Raw genomic sequence first — 20,184 nt, forward strand, 5'->3', positions numbered from 1 at the left:
ATCTCTTGAATAATAATAGTCTTAGTGACAATCTTAAAAGAGTGCTGCCCTGTGCTGTCCTGGTGGAAGTCCGACTCAGCACCTCACTCGCAGGCGCAGCCCCACGGGTGTGTCCGGGGAAGCCTCTTCAGGCTCCTGACCAGCATGACGTGCTCTGTGTCATGCTGGAGACAGAGAGTGAATGTTAAATATTGTCTGTGTTTGCTCTGAAAGGCGCCATATGTCTGGTGATAACGCCGTAAGTACTCATTTCTTTTCCTTTCCAGGAGGTCCGTTATGGGTGTGAGAGGCTTACAGGGATTTGTGAGAAGTAGCTGCCCCCATATATGTGTGGTGGTAAATTTCAAAGAGCTGGCAGAGCACCACCGAAGCAGGCATCCTGGAGGGACTCCTACCATCGTGGTCGACGCCATGTGTTGCCTCAGATACTGGTACACGCCGGAATCTTGGATCTGCGGTGGCCAGTGGCGGGAATACTTTGCTTCTTTGCGAGAATTTGTGAAAACTTTTACAGCTGTTGGCATCAAGTTGATATTCTTCTTTGATGGCATGGTGGAGCAGTGCAAGAGAGACGAGTGGGTGAAACGAAGACTCAAGAACAACAGGGAGATAGCCAAGATCTTCCATTATATCAAGTCCCACAGGGAGCAGCCTGGCAGAAACATGTTCTTCATCCCCTCAGGGCTGGCCATATTTACTCAGTTTGCTTTGAAGGCCCTGGGTCAGGAAACTCTGTGTTCATTACAGGAGGCCGACTATGAGGTGGCTTCCTGTGGCCTCCAGAACAACTGTCTTGGGATTCTTGGAGAAGACACTGACTATTTAATTTATGACACCTGTCCCTATTTTTCCATCAGTGAGCTCTCCCTGGACAGTCTGGACACCATCATGCTGTGCCGAGAGAAACTCTGTCAGAGCCTGGGTCTCAGCCTGTCTGACCTTCCTCTTCTGGCCTGCCTGCTTGGCAACGACATCATCCCAGAAGGCATGTTTGAAAGCTTTCGTTACAAGTGCTTGTCTTCTTATACCTCTGTGAAAGAGAACTTTGACAAAAAAGGTAACATTATCTTAGCTGTAGCAGACCACATATCTAAAGTTCTTCGGTTGCATCGAGGTGAGAAGAAGCTGGAAGAGATGTTACCTTTGGGGCCAAACAAAGCTCTTTTTTATAAAGGAGTGGCATCATATCTTTTGCCAGGACAGAAATCTCCATGGTTTTTCCAAAAACCTAAAGGTGTAGTAACTTTGGACAAGCAGGTACTATCCATGAGTCCAGACCCTAAATCCAAGCAAGAAGTTCCCATGTGTACACACCCTGAATCCAAGCAAGAAGTTCCCATGGGTACAGACCCTGAATCCAAGCAAGAAGTTCCTTTGTGTATACACCCTGAATCCAAACAAGAGGTTCCCATGTACACAGACCCTGAATCCAAACAAGAAGTTCCCATGTGTACACACCCTGAATCCAAGCAAGAAGTTCCCATGTGTACAGATCCTGAATCCAAGCAAGAAGTTCCCATGTACACAGACCCTGAACCCAAGCAAGAAGTTCCCTTATGTACACACCCTGAATCCAGGCAAGAAGTTCTCTTATGCACACACCCTGAATCCAAGCAGAAATTACCTGTAGGTACGGACCCTGAATTTAACCTAGAAGCACCCCTGTGTACAAACCCTGAAATTAAACAAGAAGATCCTTTAAATATGGGGCCTGAAGTCAAGCAACAAATAACTATGGTTTCGGATCCTGAAATCTTAAAGGTATGTAGATGTGCCCACCCAAATGTAATATGTCATGATTGAAAGTGTACCCATTGATAGACTTGACAGTGAATATATATTGACTGCCTGCAGTGCTTCCGCTGTGCTCATGGGCGTCCTGGCCATCTCACCCAGTCTCCTGCAAGGGGAGTGCAGACAGGTTGGGTCTGACTGCCAAGGGTAGCACGTGTGCGCTGAAACAGTTCAGGACTTAGTTCTTACACTCTTTAAGGAGGCATTGGCTATCAAGCAGAGGTGTGGTCAAATCAGATCTTTGTTTTTTGAAACATTGGGTACACGGCAGAGAATGGCTATTGGCACATAGGAGGGTTGGGTGGCCTCAGAGAGCTGTGGTCACCCAGGGGCCTGGGGGATTTCAGATTACAGGGATTTGGGGAGCCATTTGGAGGCAAAAAAGGCAGGAGCTGGGGATGGGGTTGCTCTTTCAGGAAGTTTGGCAGAAAGAGCCTGGGATGGGAGGAGGCCGGGAGAATCTGGTGGGCCTGTCTGCCGGTGGCAGGGGGAGGGTAAGGGCAGATAGTGTGCTGTTCCAGTGACACTCGCATTTACTGAGCTTAGTGATACCTTTGAAAACAATTTTTTTTTTTTTTTTTTTTTTTCGGTACGCGAGCCTCTGACTGCTGTGGCCTCTCCTGTTGCAGAGCACAGGCTCCAGACGCGCAGGCTCAGCAGCCATGGCTCACAGGCCCAGCCGCTCCGCGGCATGTGAGATCTTCCCAGACCCGGGTACGAACCCGTGTCCCCTGCATCAGCAGACGGACTCTCAACCACTGCGCCACCAGGGAAGCCCTGAAAACAATTTTGAAATTTCTTAAGTTTCCCTTAATTTTTCCTTAAAATTTTTTTTGCAGTGGAGTCTTCCATCCCTGTCAATAGGTAACCAAAATTCAAATGTGTGCATTTTGACCATACATAGTCACCCTAGAAATCCTTAGGTGCAAAGTTGCTGAATGCAGCAATATCCTGAGTACACACCCACAACCATTGCTGTTTCCTCCAGAGTTACACACTGTTGGATAAACTGAATTCTTGCTTTAGAATTTTCAGGTTAGGTGCATATGTTAAGTTTTTCTAAGTGTGGAATGCTATATAATATCTACAGTTAAGGGCAGAGATAAAAAGATGCTGAGGTGATGAGCTAATTAATGAATTAATATTATGCTTGTAGAGAACTTCTCTGAAAACCCTGTGTATACCCAGAAAAGAATGTTACATCTCAAATTCTATAGAGTTGCCAAAATTGAAGATTTCTTGGTAGAGTGAATATAATTTATTATAGCTATATACATAAGTTTGTCAAAATACTAACTCTTATGGAATAAAAGAAGAGTAAGAAATGGAAGAGAGAATAGGAGAATAAATTAGAAGGTATTCTACCTTAAAAGGATCATGAAATATCTAACCATATTGTTTCTGATAGATTCTGTATCAAAAGGGGTGTTATAGAGAAATAGGTTACTTCTAATGATCTTTGATTGGTTAGAGCATCAAGTAATAATTCTTTTGGAATCCTGGCTGACCTTAAAGTTGCTAGCTTGTCTGCCATCCTGATTTAAAGAAATTTTAGCCACGAGATAGACACTCAGACACTCGAGTACATCCAGCCCGAGAGCAGTAGTTATCACGATACTATTGGCCATGCACTGTGTGCCAGCCTCCTATATTAACACATTTAATCCTCACAATAGTTCTGTGAGGTCAGCACCTTTGTTAAACCTATTTTACATCTGAAGGAAGTGAGGCGTTAAAGGGATTAGGACTCAAGTCTACAATAATGAATGGGCGTGACTGAGCTGCTTCCTGTGTGTGAATAACAACGGGACACCGACACACAGAGGTTTTGATATTCCAGGTTATTGGCAGCACATTTTAAGGGCTATTAGTGGTAGGCTGGATTTAAATTTTGAAGAGTAATCTGGATGAATTTATTCCTGCAGTAACAAGAATGTTTTTGCAGGAGCATGAAACCTGTATGGAGGATATTATAGGCCATCTGTTCTTAACTACTCATTGAATGAGAAAGTGGTATCCATTTAAATCATCCATCTCATCACTTACCATGTGCTGCCACTGTGCTGCATTCGAAGTAGAAAGAAATGAGTGCCCAGTGCATAGTTTCTGCTCAATAAAAAATTCCTGAACAGTTGAATGAATGTGGTGCAGTTTCTAATCCCAAGGAGTTTATGGTTTAATAGGAGAGGTAAGGCCAGGTAACCAGTGTAGGGTAAATGTGAGTTTGAGCCCATCAGGCCAGGGGTAGGTGAGCTCCTGCTCAAAGAGGATGACAGGGTTATGGAGAGATGATGCTTTAGGGGACCCTCCAAGGGGCGGAGACGGGGAAGTGGCTGGTTGGGAAGGGCCGAAAGAGGTCAGTTTCCCGGAGCACAGGGAGGGTTCTTGCAGAACCGTGGAGGTTGGGCCCCAGAGAGTCCACGAGGGGCAATGGTGTACGCGGGAAAGGAGAGGGAGGCCTCCGCGGGGCCTCCCTTGACTCTCAGGCTGAAGAACCTGTGGTAGCCGGCCAGATGCTTTGAGGAGGTATTGATTGGGCCTCTGTTTCCAGGAAGGCAGAGTATCGCTGGGGTGAAGGGTGGGTTGGAGAGAGGAGAGACTGGTGGGGGCGGCTGGAGCCCTGAGTAGCATCTCTCCGTCAGGTGGACAGGATGATGAATGACGGCAGAAGGAAGTATGACAAGTCTGGTAGGTGGTTGGAAATTGAGTAAAAGAGGAGTAACAAAGTTTGAGCTGGAAGCCCAAAGGAAAGGAAGCACAGAGGCCAGCTTGACATCATGAGTTCGAGTGACAGTTACTCACAGTTTCTGGGCCCTCAGAGGCGTCGGATTTCCTATTAAAGGTCACTGTTTTGTTTTCAGCGAGAAACCAGTTGCATTTAAATTTCCGGCAGGTCGCCAGAGCACATCACGTCCAGGCAGAGAGCTACCTGGTGTACAACGTCATGAGCAGCGGGGAGGTCGAATGCAGCAACAGCCTGGAGGATGCGATGGACCAAGCTCTGCCCAGCCAGGCCTTCGTCTACCGCCCAGTGCGGCAGCGGGTATACTCCCTCTTGCTGGGGGGTGGCGAAGGTGAGTCGTGGTTTCGCAGTGACTGTGCTCGTGGAGCTGAATTCTGAGAACTGGCCAGACAAAGTAGAGTGCATTCTTTCAGGACTTGGGGTTTGTTTCTCTGTGAAATCTGTAATGGAGAATGCCACTCACATCTGTGCAGATTAACGGGTAAATGCCTTGGGATGTCTATATCTAATTAGCAAGCAGTTGACCAGTATTCATTAAAAAAGAAGTGCGTTGTTTCTCTAAAATGTCGAGGTTTTTTTTTTTTTTTTTTGGCCGCACAGCATACGGGATCTTATTTCTCCAACCAGTGATCGAACCCACGCCCCCTGCATTGGAAGTACAGAGTCTTAGCCACTGGACCACCAGGGAAGTCCCTAAAATGTTGTATTTTTATGCCTTAAAAGGATTCGTACTTTTTAAAAAATGTGAAAACTCTTTCCTCCTGTAGGAGTGTAGGGTGTGTTTATTATTAGAAGACAGCGTCTAGTTACTCTCCCTCAAAATGTGAGTCTCGTAAAATGATTGTATATAATCTAGTACATCATATTTTAAAATATAAACAAAATTTTCCTTTGGAGTTTTTGTAATTAAGTTTATGTTTTTCCATCTGTATTTCAATTTCACAGTAGAAACAAGAGTATAAGGAGAGGACTGTCCATGGCTAGGCCAGTAAAATTGGGAGGACCTTTAACACCAGGAATAAAATTAATCAGACCCTGTAACCCTCTGTTAGGAACAGTCTGGGGGAATTGGGAGTGTCGGAGAGCACTCTGTAGCACAGACTAGTGGTGCTTAATGCATGCAGTTACCTCTCTGCAAGGCCTTGCTGACCTGAGGCAGGCTGCTGGAACATCATGGTCTGATCGGATGGTGCTGGGATGAGAAACGGAGTCTAGCACACTACTATCAGGGCAAGGATTGAAGCAGAAAAGTCCTGGTGAAAGGATGTCTGTGGCCCATTTGCCTAAACTCCATTATCTCCAAACCTACCAACATTACTATTAATATTATTCCAGAAAGGAAACATTTACATAATCTAAAGGTGGTGATAGAATCATCAGATTGAAGTGTTTTGATTATTCTTTTTTTGGGCAGAAGGAGTGGCAGGTTCTTTGCACCCAGATTTTATTAGATTCCCAGCACCACCCAGCATGTGCTGCCTTCTCCCATAGGTGCTGTGAGAGTTCAGACACTGATGTGGCCTAAGGAGGACATGAGAAAGATGTTTAAGCTGATTTGAAGACAGAAACAGAAGAACCTATGTAAACTTTGAAACCAAATATTATTGAAATAATTTCTCTATTTTTCCTATGTGGTTCTCTGCCCATACTCTTTCTTAACATGAATGATGGCACATTGACTCCAATGATTAAAGAAAAGATATCTTCATCATGAAAAAATTTCACGTTATAGAATAATACTTGCCTAGAATTATTTTTAGAGTATTTTGTTAAATGAGGTTAAAATATATAAACTTCATAACTTAAATTTCCTACTTTGTTAATGCAGTCTATTGACAGCCACAGAGATAACTTTATTAGATGACCACAATAACAGGAAAATTACTCAGATTGAACTTATCTTCACAACTGACCCTCACTTTTTTCTTTCTCAACTTTTTGGCTTTCTACATGAAGTCTACATTGTTAGGATGTAAACATAAAAAGCTGCTGTTGCAGGTTTATTTATGATGAATATAGTAAAGCGTATTCTATGCTGTTTGCTTGGCTTGGCTTACTATTGCACATGCACCTAAAAGAGATGTCTTTTCTACAGTTGAGCGTGGTGTTCTATAAATGCCAGTATTGCGAAGAGGGCTATGAGAGTCTTCCACCGACTTTCTGTTAGCTTGTTCATAGTTTTTAAGAAAAGAGTGATGAAATCTCCAGATACTATTGTGGATGTTTTTATTTATTCCCTTCAGTTCTGTTAGTTTTTACTTCAGATGTTTTTGAGGTTCTGTTATTAGTGAATGTACACAGAGGATTGTATGTTTCTTAATGAATTGGCTCCTTTAACATTATGAGATTTCCCTTTTTTAGAAAATCTGATCATATTCCCTATGTTGAAGCTGGCTTTGTCTGATACTAGTATACACACCCCACTTTTCTTATGATTATGGTGTATCTTCTTTCTGTCCTTTTACTTTTAAACTATTTCTTTATATTTAAAGTATGTCTCTTTTAAGCAGCATATACAGTCTTTCAGTCTCTGTCTTTTAATTGGACTGTTTAGGCCATTTACACTTAATGTACTTATTGACAGTACATGTAATGTCTTCATGGGTTTAAGTCTTCATTTTGCTCTTTGCTCTGTTCTTTTTCCCCTTATTTTCTCCTTTTCTGACTTTTTTTGGATTAATTGAATAATTTTTAGTATTTTGTTTTATATTGGCTTATTATTGGACTTGGATTATTAGATTTACCTGTTTTTGTTTGCTTGTTTTTTTAGCAGTTTTTCTAAGGTTTATAATATATGTCTTTAACGTGTCACAATTTGACTTCAGTATCATACCACGTAATGTGTATTGTAACAACCTTACAACAGTGTACTTGCATTCTCCCTGCTATTCTGTATATTTTTAAAACTTTTAAAATGATTATATACTCAAGGGAGTTGCAAAAAATAGCTCATAGGGTTTCATGTACCCTTCACCCAGCTTCCCCAAAGATGACATCTTATATAATGAAGTACAATATCAAAGCCAGGAATTTGAAATTGGTACAGTACTGTTAACTAGATTATAGACATTATTCACTTTTCAGCATTTTGTCCACCCATTCATTTGGTATGTGTCTAGTTCTATGCAGTTTTATCCCATGTCAAGGTACAGGAAGGGTCCGTCACCACAGGGGAACTCTCTCATGCTGCCCCTTTGTACCCTGCCCTCTGTCCCTGTCCCCTGGTGACCACTAGTCTGTCCTCCAACTCAACATTTTGGTCATTTTGAGAACGTCACATAAGTGGAAACATAGTAGGTAACGTTTTGAGATTATGCATATGTTTTAAACCCCATAACACACGATTCTTATTTTTACTTTAAACCATGGGTTGGCAAACTTTTTCGTGAAGGACCAGATGATAATAAATATTTTAGGCTTTGAGGGCCCCATAGTCTGTAACAACTGCTGAGCCCTGCTGAGCCAAGTGCCATGGACCTACGTCCAGAAGGGCGTGGCTGTGCCAGTGAAACTTTATCTAGTTTTCCCATGTCACAAAATTTGAATTTTATGTCATCGGTCTGTGTCACAGAAAATTCTTCTTTTGATAATTTTCCAGTCATTTAAAACAATATGAAAAGCATTATTAGCTTTCAGACTGTATAAAAGCAAGCAAGCAAGCCAGATTTGGCCTATGAGCCAAGTTTTCCAACCCTTCCTTTGAACAGTCAGTTGTCTTTTTTTTTTTTTTTTTTTTAAGAATTATTTATTTTTTTGGCTGCGTTCGGTCTTTGTTGCTGCGTGCAGGCTTTCTGTAGTTGTGGCGAGCTGGGGCTACTCTTCGTTGCAGTGTGCGGGCTTCTTATTGCATCGAGGTGGCTTCTTTTGCTGTGGAGCACGGGCTCTAGGCCGTGCGGGCTTCAGTAGTTGTGGCACATGGGCTCAGTAGTTGTGGCTCACAAGCTCAGTAGTTGTGGCTCGCAGGCTCTAGAGCGCAGGCTCAGTAGTTGTGGCACATGGGCTTAGTTGCTCCTCGGCATGTGGGATCTTCCCAGACCAGGGATTGAACCTGTGTCCCCTGCATTGGCAGGCAGATTCTTATCCACTGTGCCGCCAGGGAAGTCCCAGTCAGTTGTCTTTTAAAGGAGTTAATAGGTGAGATGAGGTCTTCTGTGTGCACCATTTCTGCTGCTCTTTATTTCAGAAATATAATTCTGCTGGATGTAGAATTTTAGATATTTTTGTTGGGCACTTTCAGGGTGTCATTCTGTTGTCTCTGGCTTGTGTTTCTCATGAGTTGACGATGGTCCTTCTGACTGTTGTGTCCACAGGTTGCAAGTGTGTGTTTCTCTGGCTGTCCTTTGGGTTTCTTCTTGATTGCTGGTTTTCAGCCACTGTTTAAGCTGAGCTTTGGAGTCGTTTCCTCTCTGTTTATTCTGCTTGCAACTCTTGAGCTCTTTGGGTCCATTTCTATTCCCTATTGACGTAGAAAACAACATTTCATGAAACGGTACTCAACTTTTTCTCTCTCTCTCTCACCTGTCACCCTGGGCCTTCAGTTATGTGCCTGGTTCACACCTCACAGCGTCCCTCAGGCACCAAGGCTCGTTTTTATGCCTCTGCTCTCTGTGCTTCAATTTGGGTCACTCTTGTTTTCACATTTACAGCGTCTTTCCTCTGCAGTGTCTAATCTGCTGCAACCCATCCGGTGAAATTGTCATTTCAGATATTGTGTTTTTCAGCTTTTTAAAACAATCTTCCATTTCTTTCTTCCCTGTCTTCATGTTTTCCTTTAAATCCTTAAACTTGTTCACAGTAGCTGTTTTCAAGTCCTTGCCTACTAATTCCATCATCCCTGTCATTGCTGGGCCTGTGTCTGTTTATTGACTTTTCCTCCTTATAATGGGTCCACATATTTCTGCTTATTCTGATGTCCAGTATTTTTTATTGTATTCTAGAAGATTTTGGATCTGTGAAGGGTCTTGATTTCTGTCCTGTCGGGCAGTTCATTTACCTAATCCTTTCAGGGCTTGCCTTATAGGGAATTTCAGGAGGTAGAGTGTCCCTGCTCCTGAGGCTGGGCCTTCCTGGGCTGTCACCCTAGTGCCGGTGTTTGACAACATCTCTGCACACTGGCCCCAGGGGGCCCCATGTTACGGAGCCCTGTGCAGCTCCCGGGTCTGTCAGCAGGGCTCCCCATGGTTGTCTTGTCTGGCCTCACTGAGCTTTGCCCTGGACCCACCAGGACCTCGAGCGTGCTCCTCTGCGGACTTCTGGAGCCCTCTCTGCACGGCACCAGCTCCTGGTTCTGCCTGCAGCCCCTGCTGTCACGACAGCCTCGTCCTCTCAGAGAGTGGCTTGTTCTGCCGGGCTCTCCCGCCCTAGGCTGCTGTCTGCACGGTGCCTCAGGGTAAAAAGTGTCCACTCGAGAATGCGGTGGCTTCTAGAGTTGTTGGAGAGGGAAGAGTCGTCAGCACGACTGCCCTGTCTCAGCCAACCCCACCCTCCTCTAGTGTTCTGGGTGCTGACGGAGTTGAGTGCTAGTGTGGTTCTTGTTCCTTTTTGGTGACTGTTTTCCCCTTGGAGAGTTTTATCCTGCATGTTTATACATTTTTCTCCCATCCATATGTCTGTTTTCCTCTATTGGAACTGCCAAGAGATGTTGCACTTCCTGGTCTGATGTTCTGTTTCTTCAGCTTCTACTTCCTGGTTTGTTTTTCCTGCATTTGGAGAACATTTCACCACTTCAACCTCAGCTTTTTTGGAGAAGTGTCCCTCTCTCCTTCCTCTCTCCATCAGGGACCTTTCTCTTCTCCCTCCTGAAGCTCCTCCTGGACCGTCGAATTCCTGCTGGAAGCCTCAGGTTGCTGGCCTGGCTCCTGTTCTCAGTGGCTCTGTTGGTGGGAGGCCATCAAAGCTGGGTTTGCCCCCTTTATCCACAGGTGATTTCATTCACTTGCATTGCTTTAAAAACCAAATCCATGTTGAAAAATACAAAATATATTTTTCTGACTCAGACCATCCTTTTTTTTTTTTTTTTTTTTTCTAATAGGAGTGTAATTGCTTTACAATGTTGTGTTGGTTTCTGCTGTACAACGAAGTGAATGAGCTATACATATACATATATCCCCTCCCTCTTGGACCTCCCTCCCACGCCCCATCCCACCCATCTAGGCCATCACAGAACACCGAGCTGAGCTCCCTGTGCTATACAGCAGGTTCCCACTAGCCATCTCTTTTACACATGGTAGTGTATATATGTCAATCCTAAGCTCCCAATGTGTCCCACCCTCTCCCTTCCACCCCTGTGTCCACATGTCCATTCTCTACGTCTCCGTCTCTATTCCTGCCCTGGAAATAGGTTCATCTGTACCATTTTTCTAGATTCCACATATATGCGTTAATCTACGATATTTTTCTCTTTCTGACTTAAGCTCACTCTGTATGACAGACTCTAGGTCCATCCACATGTTTACAGATGACCCATCCTTCTGATCAGTTCTCTTTATCCCTCATGCCCTTGAAAACCAACTCCCCCAGATTTCTCCCTTATGCCATCATCAAAATAGATTTCCTCTCTGAAGATGCTTTGTGCTTTTCATTCTTAAGCTTATTACAGTTTGGACTTGCACCCTGTTCACGTGGGTGTTGTCCAGTGGTCCTCCTCCCCACTAGGCTGAGAGAGCAGGAACTGTTCAGGGGGCATTTGCCATACCTGGCAGGTTTCTCAGGTGAAGTAGGTGACCGATATTTTGTGTGTTGAGTGTGTGTTTAAAATGTTACCTTTTCAGGAGTACTTGCATTTAGCAAGGCATTCCTCAGAAAAGGATTACCCTAATGGTTGAATTTCAGACATGGGAGGGAGAGCGATGATCTCTCAAATCCCACTAGGTAAGCAGCTGTCTCTAAGCCCCGTCTGACTGGCAGGCAGGAGCCCACTCATTTGGAGTGAGGTTTAGAATCAAAGTTGCCTTTAACTCCACGGTCATCGACTTTCAGCACTAGGGCTCCTGCAGGTGCACAGCTGTGGACCCTGGAGGTCTGAGCCAAAGCACAGCACCGAACTGATGGCTGCATACTTCAGAGATCATAATTATGGGCAAGATTTGGATAATGGATCTGTTGGATACTCCAGTTCATCTGGAATGTTGGAGGGTGCCTCTTTAGGGAGTGGTTGGTCGCTGTCACTCTTACATGTATTTTATATAGTTGAATATATGGTATTTAGGCAGCTCAGTGGCATCATGGCCAAAAGTAGGGAGAAACCCTGAAATCAACTCAGACCTCAGCCCATCCTTGGCTTCATACCCATTCTTACCACTGATTTTAATTCTGTCTCCGTTTTTTAGTCTCCCTAATGATAAGATTAGGTTAGATCACCACAAAACTTGATATATTTTAGGAAATAGAAGGAACTCAGAAAGATGCAGGAAGGCACATCCTGTTCCGCTCTCCTCCTCGTGTCTCACTGGTTTGCAGCTCTGGAGAAGAGCCCATGCCTGTGGCAGTCTTTAACAGTTAAGGTTAACTGTCCTTTTTCCTTGTCATTCTCTCCTCGTTTTCACTTAGCAGACATTCTAGGAATCCGTGGGAGTTGCAGGAGAATGATGGTCTTGTGATGGGTGGTTGGGGAGTCATGTCATCCGTGTGGCACCTTTACAAAGCACCTCTAGGCCATCAGCTCATCCAGGTCCTAGAGGACGACCTAAAAGGTGACTTTGTTTTTCAGATGTATACAAAAAAGAATGGGGAGTTCTTCTATTTTTTTAAGGACTAAAGCCACACATAATTATAGATTAAACCAGCAATACAAAAAATATTACAGGATCATAAGGACATATATATACTTTTTAAAGCCTGGAGGATTGTTATCAAACTTGAAAATCCCAGTATTTGAGCGGTTAAAGTTGACATTGCTTCTGCTCATTCTCTTTTCCCCTCCCAGTGCTCACAGACCCTCCAGGTTGTGTGAGAGGAGTGGGCACTGCTGAGAGTGTGTGTTGGCATAATCAAGAGTGTTTATGGGAGAGCGGTTGGACGTGTAGACAGTTCCACAGTTTTGCTCCCAGGGGAAAATGTCTTAGTTATACTAGAAGCTTTTATAAAGCAGTATAATGAGTCTGTCCTTTGGGAATAGCAGAAGAACAAGTTTGATTATGCTACTTTTCTGTTTTCCACATAAAATGTTATAGCATGAATAGAGAGTAAAACTAGCAAAGAAATTTTACTTGAGTTTTTACTTTGCTCTTTTGAACTCAGAGCCTAGCAAATTGAAAGTTCAAATGAGAAAATCAACCTTTTCTTTTAGGAATTACCAAACTCAGTTTCCTCTTCTCTTTTTCTTGATATGTAGGCATTTAAGAAGATTATTTTAATTCAGACAAACCAAATTATTGCAAACATTTCTGCTGTTGTTTCAAAGTGCATACCAGATTAAAACCTCTGAAATTATGTGGAACCCCAGAGAATGTGCTAAACTATAGGATTTGCAAGCAAAATGCATTTATTTTTATTTTAAGAAGATTTCAGGTAACACTTTGCATCCGGCTGTGGCTTTTAGAAGGAGTGGGGAGTTGTAACTGTGTCTGTGGTAGGCATAGTCTGAATTAACAGTGAAAATGCTTCCAAATGAATGTTCAGGTCTGGACAGAGACCTTGTCCAGACTACAGACTTACTCTGCCATGTTGATAGCATTTTCTAGCTGCTCTGCACTGCCTTTTTACCCTCTTCTGGCAGAAGGAGGAAACGAAGGCATATTGAGGGTCTCTGTCACCGGGCAGCTCACCAGGTGAGGGCAGGACGCAGAAGAACCTGCAGACACCTGCCCTCCACTTCGGAGAAGATGCTTGTTTTTATCCCTCTTTTCCTGTATCCTTCCCCACAATTTATAAAATGTTGTTTAGGGAATGAAAATTCAGATCAGCAGTTCTGATTGAACTTTTATCCTCTGGCTAGTTAATTTTATTTGAAAATTAAGAGTTTCCTATTCAAGGCTCTGTAAGTAGATAGCTATAAGTACTGCATTCTAAGCAACATAGTTTGTTGTTCTGAGACCTAGTCAGTTAAACTCATCAGATGTCAGTTAACCATTTTATTGTAAAAGCAAAAGCTTCGGGCTTCCCTGGTGGTGCAGTGGTTGAGAGTCCGCCTGCCGATGCAGGGGATGCGGGTTCGTGCCCCGGTCCGGGAGGATCCCACATGCCGCAGAGCGGCTGGGCCCGTAAGCCATGGCCGCTGAGCCTGCGCGTCCAGAGCCTGTGCTCCGCAACGGGAGAGGCCACAACAGTGAGAGGCCCGTGTACTGCAAAAAAAAAAAAAAAAAAAGCTTCCCTTCTTTTGTTAATTAAGAAATACTTTGTAATTAATATTCACTTAACCCTCAGTGGTCTAAGTTATGGAGAAGAGAGGGAATTTGGTGTCAGTGCTGGTCTAAATAATGAGGAAAGAGGGGATTGGGCATCAGTGGTGGTCTAAATTTTGAGGGAAGAGAGATCTTGGTGTTGGTGCTGGCCTTGGGCCTGTTTTCTCTGCCGGGCCTGATGCAGAGGTGGGTTCACAGCTCCTATTGGACTCATCTCGATGGGCAGCTGTTTCCTCCTGGATTGCAGATGAACGACTGATACTGTGTGGCATTTCTCTTGGAATATTTGTCCAAAAGATGACTTCCCTGGATCTTAACAAGAAAAGAAATAACAGAAGGTCTATCAGGTGTTTTTATTTTATTTTATTTCTTTAATTTTTATTCATTTATTTATTTTTTGGCTGCATTGGGTCTTCACTGCTGTGCGCGGCCTTCTCATTGCGGTGGCTTCTCTTGTTGCGGAGCGCGGGCTCTAGGTGCGCGGGCTTCAGTAGTTGTGGCTCGTGGGCTCTAGAGCGCAGGCTCAGTAGTTGTGGTGCACGGGCTTAGTTGCTCTGCGACATGTGGAATCTTCCTGGGCCAGGGCTCGAACCCGTGTCCCCTAGCATTGGCAGGCGGAGTCTTAACCACTGCGCCACCAGGGAAGCCCCTGTCAGGTGTTTTTTTTTTTTTTTTTTTGCTGTACGTGGGCCTCTCACTGTTGTGGCCTCTCCCGTTGCAGAGCACAGGCTCTGGCTGCGCAGGCTCAGCGGCCATGGCTCACAGGCCCAGCCGCTCCGCGGCATGTGGGATCTTCCCAGACCGGGGCATGAACCTGTGTCCCCTGCATTGGCAAGCGGACTCTCAACCACTGCGCCACCAGGGAAGCCCTGTCAGGTGTTTTTAAATAAAGGATACCAGTGCCCATCATGAACCTATCTTTACTTTCTTTGTGTGTTATTTAGAATTAAAACTTTGAGATGTCAACTCTGAACCTCTGTGCTGTGAACAGTTTTCGATGAAAGATGGTCACTTCCACGCGGTATGAAGTGTGGTTTTGTGAATGTTTTAGTGATTCCCAAGGAGTCAATTGGCAGGCTAGGTTCATTAATGGCAGCGGTTGAGTGTGAGTTACTAAACCTACTAAGGTTTGTCTCTTGGCATGAGTAGGACAGTATTCACTCAGTTGGCTGTTTTTTAATGTAATGGAAACCTAGGCCAAGAGGATTCTATAGAAAGTGGATTGTTTTGTTCTTAACAACATCAATAATACTTCTCAGATTTTCTTTCTTTTTAAAAATTTTTTGGTATGTATGAAATTTAGACTAAGATGAATTTGCTCATTAAACTTAACAGTTAATGAATATTTGCTCTGGGCCTTGTTTTATATGAAGAAGACACAGTTCTTGCTCTGGGGAGCTCACAGTTAGGGTGGGCAGCCGTGGGAAATATGCAGGCATATGCGGGACCCCGGCCAGAGAACTAGGGGAGGGAGGCATGGGGTGCTGGGGGGTGCAGGGGGAGGCGCTGGCCCCGCACTAGCGGGACTGACGCCTAAGCTGAGAGTGAGGGAAAGGGGGAGTTCACCAAGTGCCCGTCAAGGGAAGTGGGCCTCTGCGGGGCAGGGGGCGGGTAGAGAAGAGAGTGTGGACCAAATGCAGAGGTAAGAAAAGACAAGGTGAGCATGGGGACCTGGGGGGCTGCAGCTTAGTGGAGCCCGGGGTCCCCAGACCAGCAGCGTCAGCCGCCCAGGAACCAGTCACCACCCGCCGAGCAACTCAGGGGCCCTGGGCAATTGCTGGGCTCCAAGGTCCGCACTTTCTTCTGGTCCCTGGGCAGCTATTGGGGGATCTTAATTAGAAAGAGCGGCCAACCTGGTCAGTTTTTCATTTTTAAAAAAGCAAAACCCCAAAAGCCCCCATTGACGTGGAGAATGGCTTGAAAGGAGATGAGACTGAAGAGGAGCCTGCTCTCGCCAGGGCAGTGCCAGCGTGAAGGGGTGAGGCCAAGAGTTCCCCTTGTGGGCCCCAGGCCAGGGCTGGTGTGGTGAGGGCCCTGGGGGCGGACAGGGTCTGGAGGCCGCAGGGGAGCCTGGCGCTGATGGCTTTGAGAGGCTGGGTGAGAACGCTGAGTAGGACAGGCTTCCGCCACCTCCGCTTTGCTGAGGACGGTAGAAGGCTGGAAGCCAGCTGAACTTCTGTAGCAATTAATAATCCAGCAGCAGACAGAAAGGCCTTTAATTCTAGATGATTTCTATCAGCTTTCTGAATTGTCTGACATAACAGTAGTCTTGATAGTTGCGTAAAGTAGTGAATTTAAGAACAGAAAGGACTGTCCTATTCCTCCAGTTCTCTGTAAATGTTTTCCGGAATGGTGAGAGGGTGGGAAGGAAGGAAGGCAGAATGCTGCAGGAGTCATCTCCGTGGCTACCTCTCTGCCTGGTAATCACTTACCCAGGTGATCCTGCCATCCCCCCCACAAGGTTATCATTCTTGTTGGAATGAACGGATGGCTGTCAGATCAGAGGGTAGGGGACCCACTGCTGGAAGCCCAAGGCCTCTCAGTGACCTTGGATGTGAGAACTCACTGTGCTCACCAGCGTGGAGTTGGTCCTGGCCGATGTGGGTCTGTTGCAGTGTTAGCCTGGTGATGAATTGGCACTCACGCATGTCCACTGATGCAGCTGTCTTTACTCAGGTGGTGCCAGCACCTGCCCCACTGTCAAGGAGTGGTTTGTGTACTCTGGGAACCCACTGAGGCAGCCGGACCTCGTCAGGCCTCTGCAGATGAGCATTCCAGGTACAGACAGCCCTGATTGAAATAAATCACTGATTTGTTCACCATGTGATGCAAGTCCATTACTGATCTCTGTGGAAACATACTTTTCCAGAACTGTACACGTACCAATTTTCATTTCTACCGTGGGTCCCAGAGCAATGTATCTAATAAAGTTCTAAAACAGCTGAGGAAAGGGCATTATACCGATTTCCCCGGGGCCAGTCTGCCGAATCATCCTGCCTCGTTCCCCTCCCACTGCTCAAGGTCCATGTGGGGGGGCGGGGGAAGAAAGGTCGTCATGGTTTGGGCCCCAGGACCTGACGCCTGGCCGCCACTCAGTGAAACCCGCCCAACTAACAAGGCTGGGTTCTTGCTACTCTGTTTGATTCAGTTCTCGTCTTGTTCCCACCACTGAAGGGGGGCTTGAGGAACTGGGCAGGGGAGGCGAAGAAAAGTTATTTTAACTGGAAAAGAAGTTTTTTCAAGGGAGGTATCTTTTTTTTTTTTTTTTTTTGCAGTACGCGGGCCTCTCACTGTTGTGGCCTCTCCCGTTGCGGAGCACAGGCTCCGGACGCACAGGCTCAGCGGCCATGGCTCACGGGCCTAGCCGCTCCGCGGCATGTGGGATCTTCCCAGACCAGGGCACGAACCCGCGTCCCCTGCATCGGCAGGTGGACTCTCAACCACTGCACCACCAGGGAAACCCCCCAAGGGAGGTATCTTAAAACACATAATGGGAGGAGAGGAAAAAACAAAGTTCTCCTAAAAATTAGTTGAAGTAAATCCTTCCTGTGAGTTCTTAGTATCTGAAAAACGTCAAGAATGTTTGTAGGAGATAGCGTTTTACATACAGACAGCTGAAGAAGAGGGGGTTTAGGGTTTCTTTTAGTGGCCCTCGTTATTGTTTCAGAAAACAAATACTTTTCTAAGACTTTTATATTCCGTTTTTGTATGTATTAAATTCTCTCAAGTCACTGTTGTTTCCTATCACTCAAGCCTATAATTTACCAAATAAGGATTTGAACACTGCAAAACATTTTTCTTATAAGTGGAATTGTATAGGGAGAGAAGTTGAAGGAATATTTCCTTACTCTCTCAGTTGGTGAGTGATATACTCAAACCTAAAAAGGTGTGCTTATCACAAAAACAAATTAAGCTGAATTGACATTTGGTTTTACAGCAAGAAGTATTTTTAAAGGATAGCCAAAGGGCTTCCCTGGTGGCGCAGTGGTTGAGAGTCCGCCTGCCGATGCAGGGGACACGGGTTCGTGCCCCGGTCCGGGAAGATCCCACATGCCACGGAGCGGCTGGGCCCGTGAGCCATGGCTGCTGAGCCTGCACGTCCAGAGCCTGTGCTCCGCAACGGGAGAGGCCGCAACAGTGAGAGGCCCGTGTACCGCAAAAAAAAAAAAAAAAAAAAAAAGGATAGCCAAAATCGTTTCCCAGAGATGTTCTGCTATATATGTAATTTTCATTTTATAGGATCTTTCCAAAAATAATGTGGAAAGTGATTATGATAGTTCTTTTCCTCATTTGAATTATGGAGAATATTTGGTTATTCATTATTACGAGTTAATTTTAGAGACAACTACATATAAGGTTTTAATAAGCTCCAGAAGTCATTCATTTATCAGAGAGACTGCTTCTGGGGCTTGTGAACCACAGGTTTGTGCGTGTGGCACACCCAGACTGCAGTTGGGACTCTGCTTCCAGAAGGAGCCGGGGGCGGCAAGTCTGCCATCACTAGGAAGCTGGAAATGGGATCTTGAACTTTTGTTGCAGGTGGTTTAGATGAATGACTCTGTTCATGCTTATGTTAATAATGATACAAGATGACAAGATTTTTATATATAAATAACTTTCTATATCCATGAGGAAAAATGCCAAGTGGTTTTAGACTAAATTGGAAAATGGACTATCCAATTCCTGTCTCAGATGTTTTCTATCACCCTGGCAATGTGGGATTAAAAGCAGTGGACTCCTCCTGCTTGATCCTCACCTTGGCAGTCCCCTTGTGCACAGGTGCAAGGTGTCCTTGCTGCCTGATTAAAGCCATCCTTTCCGGCAAGGCCAGCGGCACTGCTAGAGCTGTTGCTTTAGGAGACCATGTCTGATCCTTCTTCTTCTCCTGAGATGGTTCAGTTAGGTTGATATCATGAATGTTACATTTTCATTGAGTCTCCCAATGTAGCGGTCAATGTAGAAAAAAAGACTTTTTCCTCTAACAGCACACATGATTTAACACTTGCTTTCTTAAATGGTGGAAATAAAAAATAAATCAGATGTTTTTTAACAAAGTGGAAAGGAGACAGAAGGGGAGCAGAAAAATTACAAAGATTACCTAAAAATTAGGTAAGAATTAAAAAGGGGAAAGAATTATAAATGACCAGCCAGGGAGCAGAAAAATTAATTTCATTACTGGTATATTTTATTCAGGGAGCTCATTTACATGCATATATTCCATCCACATCCCCATCTTTATGTGTGTGTACATATACACACATCCAGATGTACTAGCTATATTACGTTTATAATTGTATAGATATTACATTCCACTTATCTTACAATATGTCATGAAAGATGATGTTCCTGGTAACACAAGAAGGGTGTACCTTGAAATTTAACTTCCTTTCCCCAGACGACCCTTACAGGATCCTTGCGTCCATGTGTGTTTGTTCATTCATCACACTTCACTTACGGATGTTCTGCATTTTGTGTTGTGAGTCTTGGACCGCATAACAGGCAAGCATTTGAAATAGCTTTCTAGCTCTAGAACTGGAGATTCTTCTTTAGACAAAGTGTAGGTGATTTTTTTTATTCTTCGCAGAGCCATTTTTTAGTCATAATAAGCATATCCTTATTTTACAAACCTAGGAAAGCTGATTGCACGTATCTAATTGTTAATTTGTCTGTCTGTTGGGGTGGCCAAAAGTTCATTCATTTTTTCCATAAGGTGGCTCTAGTAGCACTTAGTTGTCTTTAACTTCATTCAAAATAATTTTGTTAGATTGTATGTGACAGCTGTCATATCAGCATGCATTTAATAAAAGACTTATCAAAATTGGTGAATTTTTGTGTAGCCATTTTAACATTGAAGATGGAAGAAAAAAAGCAACATTTTTGGCATATTTTGCTTTATTATTTCAAGAAAGGTAAAAATGTAACCGAAATGCAAAAAAAAGATTTGTGCAGTGTATGGAAGAGGTGCTGTGACTGATCGAATGTGTCAAAAGTGGTTTGCGAAGTTTCATGCTGGAGATTTCTCACTGGATGATGCTCCACAGTCGGGTAAACCAGTTGAAGTTGGTAGCGATAAAATTGGGACATTAATTGAGAACAGTCAACGTTATTCCATGCAGGAGATAGCTGACATACTCAAAATATCCAACTCAAGAGTTGAAAATCATTTGCACCAGCTGGTTATGTGGATGTTTGGGTTCCACATAAGTTAAGCGAAAAAAAACCTTCTTGACCGTACTTCCACATGTAATTCTCTACTGAACTGTAATGAAAACGTTCAGTTTTTAGAACAAATTGTGACAGGTGATG

The 20,184-nt window shown here is 44.4% G+C and overlaps 1 protein-coding gene across 1 annotated transcript in view; it reads left to right on the forward strand.

Annotated features, from left to right (window-relative positions):
* Nucleotides 1–276: 276 nt before the first annotated feature.
* FAM120B (family with sequence similarity 120 member B) overlaps nt 277–20,184 on the forward strand; it is a gene marked incomplete at its 5' end in the record, with an annotated part of 83,507 nt that continues 63,599 nt past the window's right edge. The window contains 3 exons of the mRNA XM_079716508.1: nt 277–1,761; nt 4,688–4,868; nt 16,555–16,656. Of these exons, the coding sequence (XP_079572634.1) occupies nt 277–1,761; nt 4,688–4,868; nt 16,555–16,656 (1,768 nt within the window). The remainder of the gene's footprint in view (nt 1,762–4,687; nt 4,869–16,554; nt 16,657–20,184) is intronic.

The sequence above is a fragment of the Hyperoodon ampullatus genome, assembly GCF_949752795.1.
Source record: "Hyperoodon ampullatus genome assembly, chromosome: 12".
Taxonomy (NCBI): domain Eukaryota; kingdom Metazoa; phylum Chordata; class Mammalia; order Artiodactyla; family Ziphiidae; genus Hyperoodon; species Hyperoodon ampullatus.